The following is a 19,904-nucleotide window of genomic DNA, read 5'->3' on the forward strand; positions in this document are numbered from 1 at the left end:
TCTTTCTTGAGAGTAGACTAGACTGTTCTGCACTGGGCACCAGCCCTATGTTGGGACGCAGCCTTCTTTTTTGTCCTTTATCGGGAGGGAATTCAGTCCTGTGTAGAGAAAACCTTAGCAATTAGTACTAAGAAATTGCCTTTGCTTTTGTGTTTCTCTTCTGTGGTTCATTTCTGAGTGTTAGCTCTGCCCCAGGATTAGCTCTGTCTTTTCCCTTTGGTTTGTGAGCTGCCCTCTGCTCATGCATTTTATACAGATATTTAATTGATATGCTCCTGTCCCTGACTTACTGCTCATGAACACATTTTCTTTCCTAGCCTTTAATTGATTTGGATAATAAAGGGCAATTATAAAACTCAATAAAAAATTGTTATTTTAAAAGGATAGCAGGGAAGAGAGAAAGAAACCTAAGTGACGCTTTGCCATATGTGATAATGCAAAAATCCCCTTTGGTTTAATTCTATTTAATTGTTCTGCTTTACTCAAATGGTTACAATTCTGCAGGCTTTCTCCCAATTATAAGCTGCAGGCTGGTAAATGTTTGCATTTTTAAAAGTTCCTTTTGTACACAACAATTGTTAAATTGTAATTGTAAAATTGTAACAATTGTAAAATTTTAGGTTTTCTGGTGGCACGGCAGCATTCCCCTCTCCTTGCACACATGTTAAAGGAACATGAACTTCGATCTCCTCTCAAACCTCTCCCAAACCAGCCAGGTCTTCTTCTGAGAGCTGCATTATCCCACCAATAGGCCACCTTACACATAAACATAGACTTTTGCTTGCAGTATTTGAGGGAGGAATCCGCCTCCCTTCCGGGCCCCTTTACACTGTAAATGAGCTCTGACTGACCCGAATCAAGTAAGAGAAGGTGCTGAGTGTCCTCCTAGGGGATGCTGTAGCAAAACCTGAAATGGCACGTGCCAGGGATGGGAGAGGGAGAAGTGGGAGCAGAAGAACACAAGGTCTAGATTGTTTCAGCCCTTCCTGCTGGGCTGCTCTCTGAGTTACCTAAATATGGCACAGATTGCCTCAGTGCCTTTGAGACCAGAACTGTTGGGAATTTCTCCTTTATTCAGTGTTCACTTTTCCATAGGGAAAAAGATATTTGAAACTGTGGCTTGGATTTGGGAAATCTGGGCCTTTCTCTTGAGTGTAGTGTCTTACTGTGTGGGTCTGTGCATAAGTTCTTGTTCTGTAAAATGAAAAAATAATTTATTTTTTTTTCTCCTACGGTTTTTGTTCTGCCTGGTGCTGGAGGAAAAGGATGAAATTTTATGTTGAATTTGCCCCAGCAGAGCCTTTTTAGTGATTAATATCTGGGGTTGCTTGGATACAGTGACTGAGTTGCTCTGTTTCTCTTTGTTTTCCCAGTTGGGAGGCTGTGGAATCCTTGGAGTTGGCATCTGGTTGGCTGTTACCCAAGGCAATTTTGCTACCCTCTCCTCTTCTTTCCCATCGCTGTCGGCCGCCAACCTACTGATTGTCACGGGGACTTTTGTCATGATCATCGGCTTCGTGGGCTGCATAGGTGCCATCAAAGAAAACAAGTGCCTCCTGCTGAGTGTGAGTATTAAGCGACTATGCAGTAACTGTTGTCTCAAGGTGCTGGTGCAATTGCGGTGCATGTCAAAATGCTCTGTATTTCAGCAAAAGTTACACATTTGACGTGGAAAAGATGTGAGTTGTGTTTGAGTCAGTATTTGATGGCTCTGAGGAGCTGCCACATCATTCCTGACCGTACTTTTTAGCTTGTTCTTGGAGACTGAACCCTTTCAGAAGGGAAGGATTGGTGTTTGAATATTTTCCCTGAACTCTTCAGAGAAGGAGAGATTTGTGAAGACATCTTTTTTCAATGTGCCCTTGCTTTGTTGTTTACTCAGCTTCGGTAGCTCTTTCCTCCAAATGTCTGCTCTGGTGGGACCGATGATGTGAAGTCCTGGGCAGAAAGATCAGTGCAGATATGAAGCACTGAGAAGATACAAGTTCGTTTTGGCTGCAGCTGGAAATGAAGTGATTTGGACTTGGCAACATTGATTTGCCAGTCATTACCTCTCAAAAGACTGAGATGTCAGAAAGCAAAGGTTGCAGCATAAGGAGACTGCTGTGAAATGAAAGATTAATAAGGTGCCAGCTGTCCATGATTTGACTCAGGCTTGAGCCATTCATCTAAATGTGTTTTATCAAACTGTAGTTTGATGCTGCTCAAAATTGGACAGGCTTTGCAGTAGCAAGTGTGTGGTGATGATGGTGGTGTGTATTTTCTGTCCTTCTCAGCTGAAGAACAGACAGTGAGTTGCCTTGCTGTTTCTTCAAGTTTCACAACAAGGTTCAGCAAATCTCTGCATAAAGTGAAGCTGGGGCTTAGTCTCGTGAGCTGGCAATCCCTCTGTCACGTTATATTCACATTATATTATTTTTGCAGCTGTAGTTCCAGATGAAAAGACTGTTGCTCACTGTTTCTCATACTTGGTTTGCTCTCCTGGGAGCTTGGTGACAGACAGCCCTCAAGGTAAAGTCACCCTATAAAAATCTTTACCTGACTGAGGAGTATGAGCTTGAATAAAGTAAAGGACTCTTTCCAGGCTTTTGCCTTAATTGTTTGTTTCTGTTATATTTAACCAGTACAAGACAGGACTAGTACATTTCTGTAGCAGATAGGTGCTTGGGACTAAAATGAGTGACACAAAAAAAGAAAGTAAGGTAATCCTGTGAATTTTTCCTTGAGACGGTTGAAGTCATAATCTGAGTTTGAAAGACCTAGGCAATTTTAACAGCTTTATATAAAGACCCACTTGCAGGAGGAAGGAAATCGACTGGTTTGGGCTTTCTGATCAATGGCCTATGATCAGTGATGAGCTGTGTCTTCTGATCTGTCAGGATCAGGTCAAGTTTGTCCTCAGTACGTTGAGTTTCTGACTTTTTTCCCCCTAATGGTTTGGCATAAACCAAGCCAGAGGAGCATGCAGGGCTGCTCCCGTGCTGTGACAGCAGTTACTCAAGGTAGCACATACGTGTGCAAGATCAGCCGTTGCTCCTCTCAGTGGAACATCTCCGAGCAGCAAGTTTCATTTACCTCCCTTGGTTCTCTGCTTGGTACCGTGTGCGAGAAAGTCAGGGCTGTTAAATCTAAGCGTAAACAACAAATAAAGATGACGTGCCTGTCATCACAGTCTCCAGATGCTCTGTCCATGCTGCGTGCTTATCATCTCCTGCTCTGAAATTATGCCCTGGATCTCCTTTAAGGCTCTCGTGACAGTACAAACTTAGAGGCCATATGGACATGCCTGATGTATCCAAAAACAATTTGGAGCTCCTGCTGCTGTGGTCTCCTAGAGTGCACCCCATCCTGCTGTTAGGATGGCAGCAGCCTTCAGACCCACAAGGACCGGAAAGGCAATTTTCCAGTGGAATGGCACAGGAGAGCTCCAGCACCTCCTGTTCTGCCTCCTGACAGCAAAGGAAAGAGGAAAGAAAGGAGGTAGCAGCTGGGAGGGTGTCTGAGTGCTACTAGAGTTAGCAGGGGTGATTTAGAGAAACGTTAGACATACTGCAAGTACAGGGGATGGAGGGCAGTATTGGGGGTTCATAAAATAGATTAAGGAGGGATCAGGGGAAGAAAATCTACCAGCACAACCAGGCTGAAGCCAGCATGGTGTGGGACACAGAGCTCTTGTGTTGGACACAGCTCTTGTGGTGTCGCTTTGTGAGTGGCACTGAGGGTCCATGGTGCAGTCAGGGATTAAACTTCCTTAAGGAGTCTGCTTGAGTCAGAAGGAGAAATGGGCAGTACTGAGGAAACATTGCAACAGTAGGATGCAGAGCAGAGGAGACTCTGATCCTGAACTTTTGCATTCTCCACACATGACATTAATATTATCAGAACAGAACCTTAAGCTCTTCGGTGTTAGGCTGCTCCAATGACAGATCTGAAAGATAATACTTTCTTGCCCCTGGCATTTGCTAGCCAAATGGAGAGAGGACAGATCAAGTGTCTTAAGTGGGAGAGGACAGAGGGAGAAGTCAAAAGCAGAAGTAAATTTTGATTTTTAAAAGATTTTTGCATAGCTGGATGTAATGTATGTAAGTGAGAAATGATCTGTATTAACAAAGATAGTCAGGGAGTCTAAAACTGCAGTTTTCCTGACTTGAATGAGTGTCCACCAAGCAAGGAGCTGGCAGATACTCTTTTGTCAATGGCAATGTGTAGCCAGGACACTGTACCAATAATCCCTTAGGAAACAGATTTATTGCTTTTTCTCTTCCTAGGGGAATAGAATAGTATGAAAATCTAAAATATGTCATGGAAAAAAGTAATTAAAGTACACCTCGACCCTCCTATGTGTTCAGCAGAAATATGCAGATGGGGTGAATTGCCCTGCTGATATTTTAGGATACCACTGCACAGGAAAAAAAAAAAAAAAAAAGGGTATTTACAGTGATCATTTTTTGTTCCAGCTACAATATGAGGAAAGATAAACTCTTCCATCATTAGATTTCTCTTGGGAAATCAGAGGAACTAGCATTTCTTGAAATAAGTATATTTCTTGAAGTAAGTATAAGCCTGCTATATGTAACCTCACATCTCAGTGAAGAGGTGAGCTGATGGGTGAAGCCAGTGAACAGGCTTTTTTTTTACCCCACTAAGATTCCTTTGACTTTCTGCCATTCTGGTTGCTGCAGGTCATATAACTGAAGTGTCTTGACTATGAGCTCTCCTGTATTTAGAAGATGGCAGCTTAAACCAGATAGGTTGGATACCTATCCTGAACCAGTGCCAGAGGTAATAAACTAGGAGTCTGACTTAAGAAAGTTAGTCTATTGACTTCCATTGATTTTGGTAGGTATTTGATCATGTTCTACAAGAGCAGGTTATTGTGCCACAAAATTCAGAATCCATCCTTGCTTTCTTTTGCAAGTGCATTTTACATTTTTAAGGCCCGTCAGAGACACTAGCCATATCCAGCCTCTTCATGGGACTAGAAATTTTGGCAAAGTCTAGTCTAATCCTGTTGCAAGGCATATGCATTTCAACTGAGGGCAGTTCCTTGCAGGAGATGGGGCACCTCCTTGTGCCACTCCAGAGCAACCAGTTGTGATGATTCGGACCTAGTAGTGGTGTCTCCTTTAGGCAGTTGCTGTATGTATGTGCATTAGCGTGTGCCATTGCTCTGTGTTAACGAATACAAAGTCTGATTTATGTCCTTTCATCCCTCTCATTGTCAGATGTGAGCCTGGTTGATCCTTAAGTGACTACCTAAAGGTTGTGCTTTAGGTTAACCACAGAGATAGGTGTGCAAGGAGCAGGATCGCCTGAATTCAGTCTGTATTTTTTCTGTATGTTTAGCAGAGATCTATATTTTCATTCTTGCAATGAGAAGGGTTGTTATTTAATGGATAATCCGTGTAAAAAATGCAGCTCCGGGTGTTAAATCATGATGGATTATGTTATTTATTATTTGGATTACCATATTCCCTGCAGGCAGCCCATGAGGACAGGACAACTGTGCTCTCATTCAGTGTCAGAAGTCTGTCCAGCAGAGCTTCCCATCTAAGTAGATAAGACAAATGGAAAATATTGTTATCCTCATTAGGCAGATGGGGAACCGCAGTGATCTGCTCCGGTGGCACTGGGAGATGGTAGGAGAGCTATGAATCCGACCCAAACTGTCAGAATCCCATTTCTGCACCTCTAGCCTTGGTCACTGTGTATTACAGTGTCCCCTAAGAAGTATTTAATCTGTGTTTTCAAAATAATACCAATAATTCTCATTTCTCTTTTTGTGTCTGTTGCATCTCAGTGATGAATAAATATCCCAAAGAGAAGTTAGCTCTCGATTTTTGTCTTGCTGCAAGTGCCCAATTGACACAAAGAGACTGAGCCCCTCTGCAAGCTGCCTCTGTTCAGCTAATCAGCCTAATTGCAAAGTTACTGTCAGTTAAATGTGAAGCAGAGATCCAGAGAAGCTGTGAGAAAGGACATGTGAACAAGATGCAATGCAAAATTATATATATTAAAAAAAAAGCTTGCTATTTTTCTAGGAAATTACAATCAGAGAGAAAAAACAATATCGGGCTCTCTGTGATGGAAGGACTTTAATATCTACTTGGTCATCACAACATATATGTATAGGTATCATGACTGAAGGTATTAGTATCTTAAAGAATAGCATATGTACCCAAAAGAGAAAAGGTTCATAGATGATTCTTTGGTCATCAGCTTAGTGTCATTTTTTTTTTCCTCTTGAGATTTGGTACAAGTGTTCTGCTCCTCTTGGGATGTGCTGAGTGGCCAGTAGGCTTATCAAAAGAGGTAGAGAAAGGATCCTGCTTGTGTGGGGACCAGAAAGTCCTTGCATGGACCTGAAATGTCCTTGAGCTGACATATGTGGCTGTCAACCACCTCTTCTTAACTTCATGTTAAGCAGTGTGGAGTCCTGCACAGGTCCTGATGTGAATAGGATCAGAATGAATCTTCAGTGATATTAGATCAGGATTGGCTGTGGAAAGACCCGGTATTAATGTATGTATCTGAATGACTTCTCTAGACATCAAAAGACTCTTATTTATGGGGTAGTCCAAGGGGAAATTGAGTGCCCTGATGTTTTGTGCTCAGCTGCTGAGAGTTTGCTGGCCTGCAGCCAGCTCAGCTTTAAGCAAAATTGCAATAAAGAAAATGAGGAAGAAGTTAATGAGTGGGAAGAAAAGGAGAATAAAAAACCCACTGTTTTCAAGAGTGTCACGGCATCCAGTCAGAGAGCCAACAGCTGAAATTCTACTGGTGACAGGGAATTTATTTCCAAGCAGCTAAATGGGAAAGAAATAGCCCATGAATGACTTCAGTGGGTTAATTTTATGCTACAGGCCCAACAGTAGCTCAGCACATGAGGGCACGGCTTTTGGTGGCCAGTGTGGCAACGGCAGGGCAAGGCTGGCCGGGTGGCTGCATGCAGTCCAGAGCCCACAGAGGGAGGGCAGTGGGCTGAGTCCTCTTCCTTCTCCCTTCCGATCATTTATTTGCTATTTTGGGTACCTTAAAACTACTTCCTAAATTGAAGACAATGTTGGTGTTTTTCTTTAAGGACTTGAGTCCTTAAAGGGGACTTTTCCTCAGGGGAAAAAAGATCCGCCTTTGGAAAGAGAGAGCAGAGGCCAATGTGTGGAAGTCAGTATCCTGTGACGCCTGCAGATGCTCCAGGAAGAGTGTCTGTGATCCTGTAGACTCTTCAGTTCGCTACAGGGGGACAAAAGCAACTAAAAGGGAGAATTAGGTAAGCCAGGGACCTGACGGATGGTTGTGTTAAGCAGCCATGTTCAGTGACCCTGTCACCTGCTGCTGTGGCAGGACCTTGATGTCTCACTGGCAATCGGTGGCATTTCATTGATTTTTGAGTTGGTCTCTGCTAAGTTGAGAAGTGATTGGAAGTTCCACAAAATACCAGTTATTAAAATACCCCTGTGATATATCGTGGGGGGAATCTGCAGGCTTTCAGCTCACCCTCTCTAGAGCAATAAGACTGGATGATGCCAATTGAAAGCAATATCGAGATTAAAATGAAACTCCATTAATCTATATGAAAACTGCATCTGTTCTATATCTTCCCAAAAATAATTACTGCGGGTTTTTTTCCAGCCTTATTGATCAGCAGGAGTATCTGCACATTCACAAAAACTATAGCCTCCACAGGAACAGAGCCACGCTATACATCCAGTGGACACGGAATCCTTGTCACCACTGCAGTGGATTAAACGTTAAGACTTTCGGAGAATAAGAGCTGAGGAACCAAATTTAGATACATACTGTTCATAATGGAGTTTCTGATCATAAGCTTGCCCGTATACATTACTGCCTTTTTACAGTTTATGAGCAAACGTGTCATTTTTACACGGTGCAAAAATGATGGTGAGACTGAAGAGATTTACTTCGGAGGCGATGTTAAGCAAGCTGAATGTGCACAGCGTGGCTGAGAGAGGGCTCAGGTGGGACATAAGTCTGCAAATATGTGAAAAGCCTAAACGCTGCGAGCAAAAAGGAATTGTACAGGGCATGAGGAAGGAAGGAGCAACTGCCAAAAGGAGATTTTAAGCTGGGTGTCAGCAAAAACTTTCTTGGAAAAGAAAATAAAAGAAAAATTAAAGAACTAAGGGAGCCTTTCTTAATGTTCCTGCTCCCTGTTAGTATATCAAATCGAGATACCTTCTGGGAATTATGTGGAATCAAACTTCTTATGACACCTAGTGGTATATTAAGCACTTCTGCTTTCGAAAGTGGGAAAAAAAGAACTTTTTTTAATCTCTAGCACCCACCTGTGCTGGGTGACAGGAGCTGCTGGGGCAAAACCCTAGCACAGCTCCACTGGGGATGGACAGAGCCTGCAAATTGGATCTCCTGTTTTCTGTTCTGTATTTATCTAGCATCAGAAGAGCAATACTTAGCTGTGAGGTGGCCTTCACAGCAACTGCCTAGATCCTCTTCTCTAGTCCTTCAGTGGGAAATTTAGTTTTTCTGGAGCTGGAAATCAGCAGAGGTGCAGAGGCAGAAATGGGTCTCTGCCTGCCTTCTCCCAGCACAGCTCTGGACTTGCTTCTGCTTTGGTTTATAGAGAGCTGTACAGCAGGTGCTCCCCCAGGACTAGGTTATGTTCCACCTCGGCAAGCGTGATGGGAAAGCATCTCTCTGTACAAGCTAGCTTAATCTTTCTGTACGGGGTTTTACTGGAATGCTTTGCTTTGGGATTGTTTCTCCATGCATAAATCTGTGTTATATCAGCAGCCCGCAGCCCCAGTGAACCACAATGAAACTAATTTGTATTCTTCTGCTTATTTATCACCACAGTGAGTGAATTCATTTGAAAAGAGCTTCCAGAAGGGTTGGTGGGGTCTTGGGTGCTTTGTGGATGCTGTGAGCTTCCAGCCAGCTTGTACTTCTCCCACTAAAGCTTGAGGAGGAGAAGTTAGACCTGCTGCGGCCCCAGGGTGGCCCTGGTACCCTTTGGGATGATGCTGAGCTTGGAACAGCGAGTGAACCTTGGCTAGAAGGTGCTGTGGGAATAGAGGAGCAGCTTGTGTGTACGCCCATACATGCATGTCAGCCCCATGGGTCAGAAGACATGATGGAGCATGCGGGCTGCACTTAGCAGCCACAGCAATCTCAAGCCTTAGCTTTGCCTTCTGACACTTTCATTAGGCTTCAGGAAGGCTTCTCCTTCTTAGCAGACAGAGAATAAATGCACTGATGTGCTAGCACTGGTAGCTTCTACCCAAACTTTTCCAAAGGCTTTTTATACTTCATACGTAAGCCAGCTTGGAATATATAAGCCTAAACAATTAAGGTGTGGCAAAATTGTAAACTGATGCCATAGGGGTGCTGTGATAGAAAGTGCAGTGGAAAAGGCTGCACTTTTGACTGAAATCAAATGGCAAGAAACTTTCCAAAATGTCTGTCTCCCGTCTTTGCAGATCTGTGTGCCCAGGGCTTGCACCAAAGCCTGCACAGACCTTGTTGGAGCTCCTCAGGAGGAGTCCTCCAGTGCTATCATCAGACAGAGCCTCTGCCATGCTTGGAGACAGATCTCTGCAGGGGTTTATGCACTTCTGCTGAAGCCAGAGAGTCCCAGGGCAGTTGTGTGGCACCTGCCCTCTCTTGACTTGTACTTCCACAGCTCTGTGACTGCCAGCCTGGGTGTCTGTCTCTCCCCATCTGCAGAATCTGCTGAATATAGTTATTGCATATCCCAAATAAATCAAGCAGATTTTGACATTTCTTGGTTTTGTTTTTTTCCCCTGCCCCTTCTTCTCTTGACAGTTTTTTATCATGCTGTTAATTGTATTTCTGTTGGAGCTCACTGTTGTGATTCTCTTCTTCGTCTACACTGACAAGGTAAGGCAGCTTCTTGGCTTTTCTTTCCCCTGCAGCAGACTTGTAGGCCCCTTTCCTCTATAAATAAATCACGAAGCACCAGGCTTGGTATGCACATCAGGCGCCCGCCTGCCTTGAGACACCCTCTTGGAAGGAGGCTCCACGAATGCACAAGCAACCTTGCCAGACTGGGCTCTTGTGCCCCAGCCTGGCCACCGCTCAAGGTCATCAGTGTTCCCAGGGCATCAGCCATTTAAAAACCAAACCAAACAAACCCAAGAGCCTGGAGTGCATAGAAAACGATGCCATCAGATGTGAATCACATTTAAATGCAATTTGGGGGCCATGTTAACATCGTGCCAAAGGAGGTGTTATGAGCTTGGGTAGAGGGAGGAAAGGTGCATGAGTCATTACCTTGTAGTCTTGCTTCTTGCAGCACGCATGCACATAGATTTCAGTGAACAACCCAGGTAAGTGTATAGAGCTTCAATAAGCACAGCTTTTGTTTGTGATTTCAGATTTGCTTTACACTTCACCTTTGTTGCTGTAATTAAGTGAAGGGCAAGATGGTCTGTCTGCGCTGTTCCTCCCATTAAAGAATTATTCTAAAAAGATTTTTACATGAATAAGCCACAAAAAAACCCAAAGCTACAACTGTGCCTAATCTGTCTATTCAGATTTAAGTCTTCTGACAAGGTCTCTGATAACTAGTATCTAAGGGAATATGTAAACGAGAGGGCAAGTGACAAAATTATGCAATCAGCTACATGATCAATAAATATAGAATGGAAAGACTCATAACAAAAGGCATTGAGGCTTAATAGTAGAACCAGATTAACTCACTATGTTTAGCAATATTCTGGATGAGGAGTGAGTAATAAAGCTGCAACCATGTGTTTTCAGAAAGACTCTAAATTATTCAGTTAATGAACAGCATGCCTGCTTGTCAGGGCACTACTGAAGGCCTGCAGAGAAGGAGGCCACTGGACAGCGGGTAGCTGGAGTTCAGGATGAACTCACAAGGTAATTGAAGCAGAAGGGGTGGTTTAAAATGACACATTTGCATTATTGGATTTTGAATCCCTCATAACCCGTTGGGAGAAAGATATCCACGTCACAGATGACAGCTTCATAAAGGCATCCACTTAGTATGCAGGGGGGTTCCAGAAACCAAATACAACACACAGTATACATTTAGGAAGGTAATCAGTTGAAAAATATTACCTTTTTGTTGTTTTAGTTGATAGACTGTCTTCTTTGTGAATTCAGTATTTAGTTTTGGTTGCTTCAGTTCCTCAAAGAGTAACAGAAGTTGTAGGAAGCACTAGAATGGCAAGACTCAACACACATGGAGTTTATGGAGCCTCACTCAGTTCAGTTTGGGAAAGGAAAGAGATCCTCCACTTAAGAGATCTTAAAAACATATTAAAAACATAGCAGCATATTAAAAACATAGAATGAGATTATACTTTCAGGGGCACAGAACTAATCCTTTAAAATTCAAAGGTGCATATTTTAAGGAAAAGTAGTACTTTTTACATTCAGCACTGTCAGCTTGTAGATTTCCCTGCCATTAGTGGCTGTTGAGAGTGGTAGCTCAATAAATGTGTGGGTGCAGAGGAAAGACAAGAGATATGTTTATATCCATAAAGCAATCAGGGCTGTTAGGCTGAAGAGAGCGTCAAAAAGAGCGTTGGTCCTTACTCTTTGGAGGTAAAAATAGCTCAGAAGTATCAGGAAGGATTCCTTCTCTCCTTAAGCTTGTTGATAATGATAATGATGTTAGCAAATTTAACCTTCATCTGAGTCACTTAATGAAGGTTCATGCAGTAGCTATTCTTCAGTTGTCTATAAGACCAAAAGTCACTCTAAAATACAGACTCTGGTTGAAAAGTTGCTGGCTTCAGAAGTTGCTGTGGTCCTTGTGTGGCAGGTGATGAAATGGGAGCCTCGGTGTGCCTGCATCACTTCAAATCCATCGCCTTACAGCAAGAAAATCAGTGGCCTGCGTCCATGTTACACTTGCAATCCTGTCTTTACCCCTAATTACAAATTGTTTATTACAAAATAAACAAAACAGCAACACCCTAGAACTAGTACTTTCTTATAGCATATGAGAGAGCAATTCGGGCCCCATTTTTTTCTGAAGAACAGTCATGTCATACCTGCTGGCCTGGGGGACATTGCTAACCTGGACAGGGCAGCATCCAACATCTGCAACACCTCAACTCATGCAATTCTTTGCATTATCAGGAGAGGAACAATGTACACTGACACCTCCGCATTACAGGAGAGCAGCCTTAGCTGTGCACACCTCTATCAAAAGCAAAACAGACTGTGCAGCTGAAGACTTTACAAGTCTCCTGGGTTTTATATATATTTGGAGTTCAGTAGCTCTATTTCATAGAGCTGATGGTTTTCAGTTAAGTATGATTGGACTGTATGTGCATGCAAACTTCTTAAGTAAAATGGGGACTAATCATTATTTTCCTCTTTAGAAAAGGTTTAAGAATAATTCATACCCTGACAGTTTTCCCATACACCTTCTTTGCCACCTGGAAGGTCTTAGTAGTGGATACAATGTGTGTAACTCTTACCACACTCTTTAGCCTTTTTCGGGCTAAAGTTACATTGGTGCCTTCTTTGAAACAGTCCAAATTCCAGAGATGAAGCTTAGAGTCCTGTGAAGAACCACCCATGGCCTCAATTTGCTCCTCAATATGTCTTATTTTGATTGCATTGATTCAGAGCAGCATCTGGGGATCTGTATGTATTTTTGAGAGATCTGTGAAGTACTGAAAGGGTTAACTTCAGTTTCTGTTGTGACAAAAAGAAAGCAGCAGGACCCTGTGTGGCTCTGATTTTCGAGTGCTCAAACTGTACTCCTGATGTTGCTCAGCACTAGCTTGGACCCTGTTAGAATGTAAATTATGCTAATAAAATGCATAGTCTTGTACCAGATATAGCTTGCACAATCCCTCTGCTTTTAGCATCTGTATTTATTTTTACTGTGATAGTTATCCTGGAGGCACAAAAAAAAAAAAAAAAATCCATATTTACTTTTTTTGCAGCTGTAATGCATTATTTTTTCAGTAGGTTTGTTTGTTCAGATGTCTGCATTTTTCCTGATTTATAGGCAGAGCTATGGTGCTGCTATTTAATGACCAGAAATGGAAGAACATAACTAAACCAGAATGTGCTTTTTTTTTTCCCTCCCCTCTTTTCATTTTTGAAATGTCAAGCCAAACAGTGCGAGACAGTTTAAGGAACAAAAGCACCAAAGGATCACTGACTATGGTATTTGATTATGGGAGCAGTTACTGCCATTCGCAGTTCCAAGTTAAGACCCGAATTTTCTGTCAAGATTAGGCAATTAGCTCCCTTGGGGTCCCTGAGAAAATTACAGCCTAATTCCCCTGCCCAACTAGCTGTGCTGAAAATGGCCCAGAGATGAGGTCTGAACTAGAATGGCTAACTGATGTTTCATGAGATGTGTGAACATGTTCTGATGTTCTCTTTGCCCCAGTATATCTTAATGAGTCTGTCTCTACTTTTTATTGCTACTTGATAGAAATACAGGCTGGAGAAGATGCATTTCTGACTTTGGTCCTTGAAGCACTTAGCAAATAATTGTCATTGCTTATTGCTGTTGTGCCTGCTTCTGTACAGACTGTAGAGCCCGGACTCAGATGTGTTAGGTATGATTTCAAAGCACAGTTTTAACCTCTATCACATCTGATTTCAAAGACAATAGGGTAAAACTGGAGCTCTGCTACCTCGTGACCATCAGGGTGGGGAAGACTGTTGGGGAGCATGGCCATCTCTAGCCCTCGGCCTTGTGGCTTCCTGGACGTGTGACATTAACGCAACGTTGGAGTGTGCAGCTCCTGCCATGTGCATGAAATGGCTTCTGAGCAGCTTGCGTGGTCTCCCACACTTGATTTCCCTGCTGGAGCTCCATTTGTTCTACATTTAAAAGAGCTCTCTGCACACAGAGCAGATCTCACCATGTAGCTGCCATTACTTTCTTGGCAGCCTCCTGACGTTAGACTTTTCTATATGTGCTAACATAGCTAAAGGCCTGGAAAGCAACCAGTATACCATTTCAGGCTGATATGGAAGAAACTGTGGATTGTCTTCTGGATTGTGACTCCCTGCAGGTTTTGCTCCCCCAGGGTGCTGCACTAGTGCCAGTCAAGCATTTGATTTCTCTGATGCAAAATAACGTTAACCGAGCGAGCAATACAGTGGTTAGAAATGTCTTTATGGCTTTCCTTAGTAATAAACTTAATTTGAGTCAGTTGATTAGCATTTCAGTACTGGTGTCACACAATAGAGAGTTGCCGAAATTTTGTCAAAAGCATTTAATTTTAAGCAGTTCAGTTTGGCTTTCTTTTTAGCAAAGCATTTAGGCACAGACTTAAATCTGTCCACATTCAACAGATGACTTAAGTGGATGCTTCAATACATATGATGATGGTAATCATAGACCTCTCGTTTTTTTAAAGTTAACACTTGCCTTTGAGTTCTTTCCTTGGAAAGGAATCTTGCTAAGGAAAGGCTAATAATAGGGAGTAGCTCTGGAGTGTTAGAAATGCATCATCTCTCTCCATCATTAAGGATTTTGGTGAAAATTGATGAATGTTTGTGTTATAGTCTCTAATAATCTTATCTGTAGTCTAATCACTCATTGTCCTGGACCAGCTCATCATTTAGTATCTTGAGACATCACTTCTACCTCCTTTTTTTCCTTCGGTTGGAGCAGGTGAAGGGGATGGACTTTATTTGTCTGTGTGCCCAAAAAGGCGAACACACAGAAGGAAATCCCTTAGTTTCCCAAATTCATTTGTCAGAGAAGGATTTCATTGAGAGTGCACTTTCAAAATGCTATTAACAGGGCTGCTGAGGGAAGAGCGGAGTATTGATGAATAGAATTAAGTGTGTACTCAGAAACAGGTGTTATTCAGGAGCAATAACTGCAGCTAAAATGCATTAGGACTCCCACAGGGAATTCTTGATCAATGATTGATCAAAGCCTAATTGATTCCTCAAATAAAATGTTAGCAAGCAAATGGGCAAGAGAAAGAAAAATCAAACTTTCCTAAATAAAACTCCATGCCTTACACAAATACCCAATGTGAAAATCAGTTAATGCAGAGCCTGTCAGCTCTTTGTGCTTCATATCTCCCCACTTTGTCTGAGTCCAGAAATGAAGATAAATTTAGATGTTTCATCCTATAGGACTTAGGTTCATATGGCAATAAGTAATATTGTTCATATTGTACTATCACACAATTTGGAGTAGTGCTTTTTTTCCTCAGGAGAAATCCAGTCCTGACCTCCAACCTGGCTCACTGAGAAATTAATTCCCAGAGCGGTAAGGATGAATCAGACACAGCTGTTCCTGCATTCTGCCTAGCTTAGCCTAGCCAGATCTATCTGTTATTTTCTGACATCACTAAATTCAACTGGGGCTCTTCTGACAAATATTAGGCGATGTAGCCTAAAACAGAGAGAGATATATATGAGCTTTCTTCTTCTGCCAAAAGGAAGCTACTCGTTATATGAAGCTTACTCATAATGTAAGGAGCACATCAGAGGATATTTTTGTCATGGGAGCACTTTTCCAAACATCTATTTCCCATGCTTATGTCTTAAATTTTACGTTTTGTAGTAGAATGCCTATGAGTAGTGTGGGTCTAAACTGGCCTCTCCCAAGGATTACAGTAAAGGTAGTTATGAAACACATTGCCCAAATACACACTTTTTGTCTGGACCTCTTAAAACGTCTTACAAATGATGAGTAAGCAGCTGAACTCCTCTTTTTGCTGGCAGAGAAATGAGGTTGAAGGCTAGGTCCTCAAGGTACAGTGTCCTGGGAAATACAAAACCTTTTCGTATGTGAATGGATATAAGGAGGCCTTACGCCTCCACAGAAGTCTTTAAGTCTGTGGACAAATAAGAAGCAATTTCAAAGTCTAGGTGGATAAGAAGTTGAATGCATGTTGGTATTCATGGCTGATAGAAGTGGAAGGCATTGGTTTATATACAGCTGATCAACACTAGTACTAAGAGGTGATTAACCTTTCATCTACTTCATTTTGTTCTAAGTGTGGATAGATGTTTCCTACCATGTATCTGAAAAAGGGAAGAATGGCTAAAAGAGCAAAGAATGCTGCTGGAAGTAGCTCAGATAATTAAAGCAGCTTTAGACCTGTAAAAACAAGCAGTATCAAATGCAGAGGAGTGACTGAGATGGTGGACTGGAACAGACAGCACATTTTTTATTCCTTTTGCAAACATTTTTGATATGTCACTATGTATTTCACACAACATTAGAAGTTGGCAGTAAACTAAATGTTCGATGTTTTTAATGTGTACAGAAAGAGAAGGGAAGATGGCTTTTCACAATCTCTGGCTGTGAGCAGGCCAGTAGAACAGAGCCCTCACCCTAGGCTTGTCCATTGCGATTCAGAAATGGTGTTGTGGCTAGACCACTGTATTAGGTGTAATTTGCACAGTTTTTTCCATCTCTTTCCTTTTATTTAACTCAGCAGTGGTAAACAGAGAATGATTCCTAGCTAAAATGTGGGAAAAATGATCTATTGGTCAGCAAGTGCAAGCCAGTATGAGCTTTTGCTTCTTGTAGGTGCTGTTGTAGCTGAAGAACGTTGGCTCTAAGTCCAAAATTTTTATTGGGATACTTTATATCATCCAAACTCGTACTGAGCATCTACTGTATCATAGGTCCCCTCATCAGCACATTATCTTGAGTATCATGGCACTGCACAATGCTGCTGAAAACTGGGGTTTGAATTCTTGCTATGACGTTCAGAGGTAGGAAGGAGTTTCAGTAAGTGTGACAGAAAACAGCTCTAGGGGTGATACTTTAAAAGATATAGGCCTGACATAATCAGAGCAATCAAGTATATCTGTAATTTTCTTTAATATACCTTAATTATACTTTATATTAAGGTATATAAGGTAGTTAAGGTATACCTTAATATACCTTAATTACCTTTAATCATTTGAGATCTTGATCTTGGCGTCTCTGAATTTCTCTGTTAATGAGCACCAAAATTGGTGATACATGTCAGTGGAAAATGGCTGAACTGCACGAGAGAGAAGCAAATTTTGTGTGAAGGGATGTATCCTACTAGGAAGCAGGGCGACAAGTTTGTGTTGGCATTTCTGAGCAGACACAAGTTCTTAGTGTCCCAACAAGCTGGCTAATGAGGAGTGTGGTTGATTTTGCTGGTATGTCCTGGTGTTAGCACCGTGTGAGCCCACACCACAACCTTTCTATCCTTGGCACAATTGTAATTCAATTCAATGTTCCTAGTGAAGCTCTTCCAACTGCTGCAAGATGTCTTCATGCTATTAGATAAAAATATATGTTTCATTTCTTTTCCTACTTGCAGCATTTCAAAAATGACTGCCATCAGGCAAGGATGCTGTTGCTCTGCCATACATCTGTGCCATCAGGCCGCCTTGTCGTTCTGAATTAAATGTTACAAATTGATAAATTATGTAAACGAAATAAAAGGAAAAAGATTCAAAAAATCATTTAAGGTATTTAAGAAAGGAATTAAAAAGCCTTTCTCCAGAGAATAATGATGTAGAAACTCAGGAAGCATGTAAGAAGAATAATTCTGATACAAAACCAGATGTTTATTAGATTCATTGTATAGGACATTTAGTTTTTCTTTTGAAAATTCAGAACCAAAAGATTTGCAATAAGACTTGAATTAATCAAAATTGCTGAAGGGATATTTAAAAGATGAGAAAAGAATCAACAAGAGAATCAACACTCTATACAATGCACTTGTGTAAGAAAACATTCTGTCCATTTCTTTCAGGTCCATCTTTTGCTTGCTGAAGGGTGAATGCATTTTAGCTGGCAGAAAAGCCACTGAATGCATTCAAACAGAGAGAAGTAACAGGTTTCCCAAGGTCAGGTAGCTTGGGGAAAAAATAAATTGATTTTCCTTTGGAGGAAAATGTCTTGCGAAGTTTCAAGTGTGTTGAAAAGAGGCTGTTTTCAAGTAAATATAGGAGGTGTGCCCTACTGCTACCCCAGCAGTAGTGGCCATGCAGGGGCCTGGGGTTTTACCAGCACCCCACACTACCACTTGTGGCAGGTCCTGCAGTGAACTCACCTGTCCGGGGTCTCTGCTATAACCTTTTTGGTAGATAGATGTGACCAGGATTAAAAACAGACCAACAACACCCTGGCATGTGTCTTTCTGAAACAACCTCAGTGCACATGAACAGCATGATATTTTAGATCAGTATTAGTTCTAGTCTGATTATATGACGTTCAGTAGGATGCCGTGCAGGGTTATGGCTGTAAAGGACAGCTGGTAAGTCCTTGCCTGTGCCACACCTTGGGTGTTTAACATTATTACATGTCATTAATCTCTCTCTGAGTTGCATTTTATAATCTAGGTATTTTATAATAGATTGGTCTTTTGCGGTCAGTTTTAAAAATCCAGGAAGAGGGCAGGTGAAGTTTCTTGCTTTGGATGTTCCCGTCTCCAAAAAATTCAGAGAGGAGAGAAAACTTCTTCCTTCTCCATAGGCCAAGGGCACTATGACTTGCCTCAAGGCTTCAAACAAAACTCCTGAGAAAGCATTTTGGTACAAAATTGTGTGGCTGCCAGAGCATCCAGGTTTTGTGGGTTGAAGGCGTATTAACCTGAGCAAAGGTTTTACGTTGCTGCATTTTCTTGAGGAGCACAGGCAGCCTCCTCCTCCTCACCTTCCTTCATCAAACCTGGAGCAAAGACTGGAACTGGCAGGTGAAAGAGCAGAGCAGGACTCCACACTCATTGCTTTGCAAGAGATGAAGGTGGTCAGCGACTCGCCTGGGAGCTTCACTTCCAGGTCTCATCTTCTTCATAAGGTACAAAATTGTGGGGAAATGGCTGCACAGGACTAATGGGAGACAAGTAACAGATCCTTTACTTGTTCTGAGCAGCCTTGCTTATGAATCCTGTAGCTTTGACAGCAAGAGACCCTCCTTTTGCTTTTGCTATCTGCAAGAAAATGAATTACACAAGCATAGAAATTCATGAACGATGAATATTGCAATTAATTTTGTTGAAGTCTCTCAATATATTCAGTTTGGGAGGAGGAAGGAAGGAGAAGCTTATTGCCATTTTTGAGTATGAGGCCACAAATCTTGCTCAGCTTTCACTTTAACATAAAAATGAATCTATAAGGAATCCAAAAACCCCTTTGTTTATTTTATATATTGTAAGAATAAGAAATGATGGAAGTGGTAATGTAAAGTAGTGCTAACACCACAATCCATGTGTTAAATTGATTAACATGGGGAAAACACATTAATACCTTTTTTATTGCTAGGCTGACAACTTTATAATGGCATTTATTGGACTGTGGCTGAAATGTGAATGGCAGATCTTTATAAATCTCAGCTGCTCTGTGCTGGTGTAAACACTCTCAGAAAATGTTTTTAAAACCAGCATCCAGACTGAGCTTTTTCAGTTTTTCCTATTTAGCCTTTCATTTGTACCTATTAAGCAGGCAATCACATTGCAGACGAGAAGTTGGGTGCAAAATTGGATGTGCAAATTTTTCCTTTTGATGGCCAAAACAGGTGCATGTAAATGTTTCATCAGCACAGCCATTAAGTTCCCTATGGTAAATTTAGCCATGAGCTTTCTCGAGAGGCTTGCTTTATATTTAATTTAGACCTAAAAAAGGAAGTAGCAGGCTGATTTAAAATGCATTGCATTCAGGTTATTTAATATTCTTATTCTCATATATTCTCATTCATTGTACCTACGTAAAAAATGAATGAGCAAGTCACAGAAATAGGCGCCCAGCGCACAGTGGTCAGGGTGGTGACTCTATCACAGGCTCAACCTACCTTAGAAAAGAGACAATCATTTCATGAGATCTTCATAAACTCTCCATCTGCATCAGTGATGCTATGCAGAGAGGCTCATCTCGTCTCCAGTCTCCCAGATCTGGATAGTTTCCACTGTGCTGCATCACATAAAGATATTTTTTTAATCACA

The 19,904-nt window shown here is 41.8% G+C and overlaps 1 protein-coding gene across 1 annotated transcript in view; it reads left to right on the forward strand.

The window, feature by feature from the left end:
* The window catches only part of TSPAN4 (tetraspanin 4), a 129,925-nt gene that overhangs the window by 79,689 nt on the left and 30,332 nt on the right, over positions 1–19,904 (forward strand). The window contains exons 2-3 of the mRNA XM_026034668.1: positions 1,374–1,565; positions 9,805–9,879. Of these exons, the coding sequence (XP_025890453.1) occupies positions 1,374–1,565; positions 9,805–9,879 (267 nt within the window). The remainder of the gene's footprint in view (positions 1–1,373; positions 1,566–9,804; positions 9,880–19,904) is intronic.

Source organism: Nothoprocta perdicaria, unplaced genomic scaffold, assembly GCF_003342845.1.
Source record: "Nothoprocta perdicaria isolate Ctin4 unplaced genomic scaffold, notPer1 scaffold_15, whole genome shotgun sequence".
NCBI classification, from domain to species: Eukaryota; Metazoa; Chordata; class Aves; order Tinamiformes; family Tinamidae; genus Nothoprocta; species Nothoprocta perdicaria.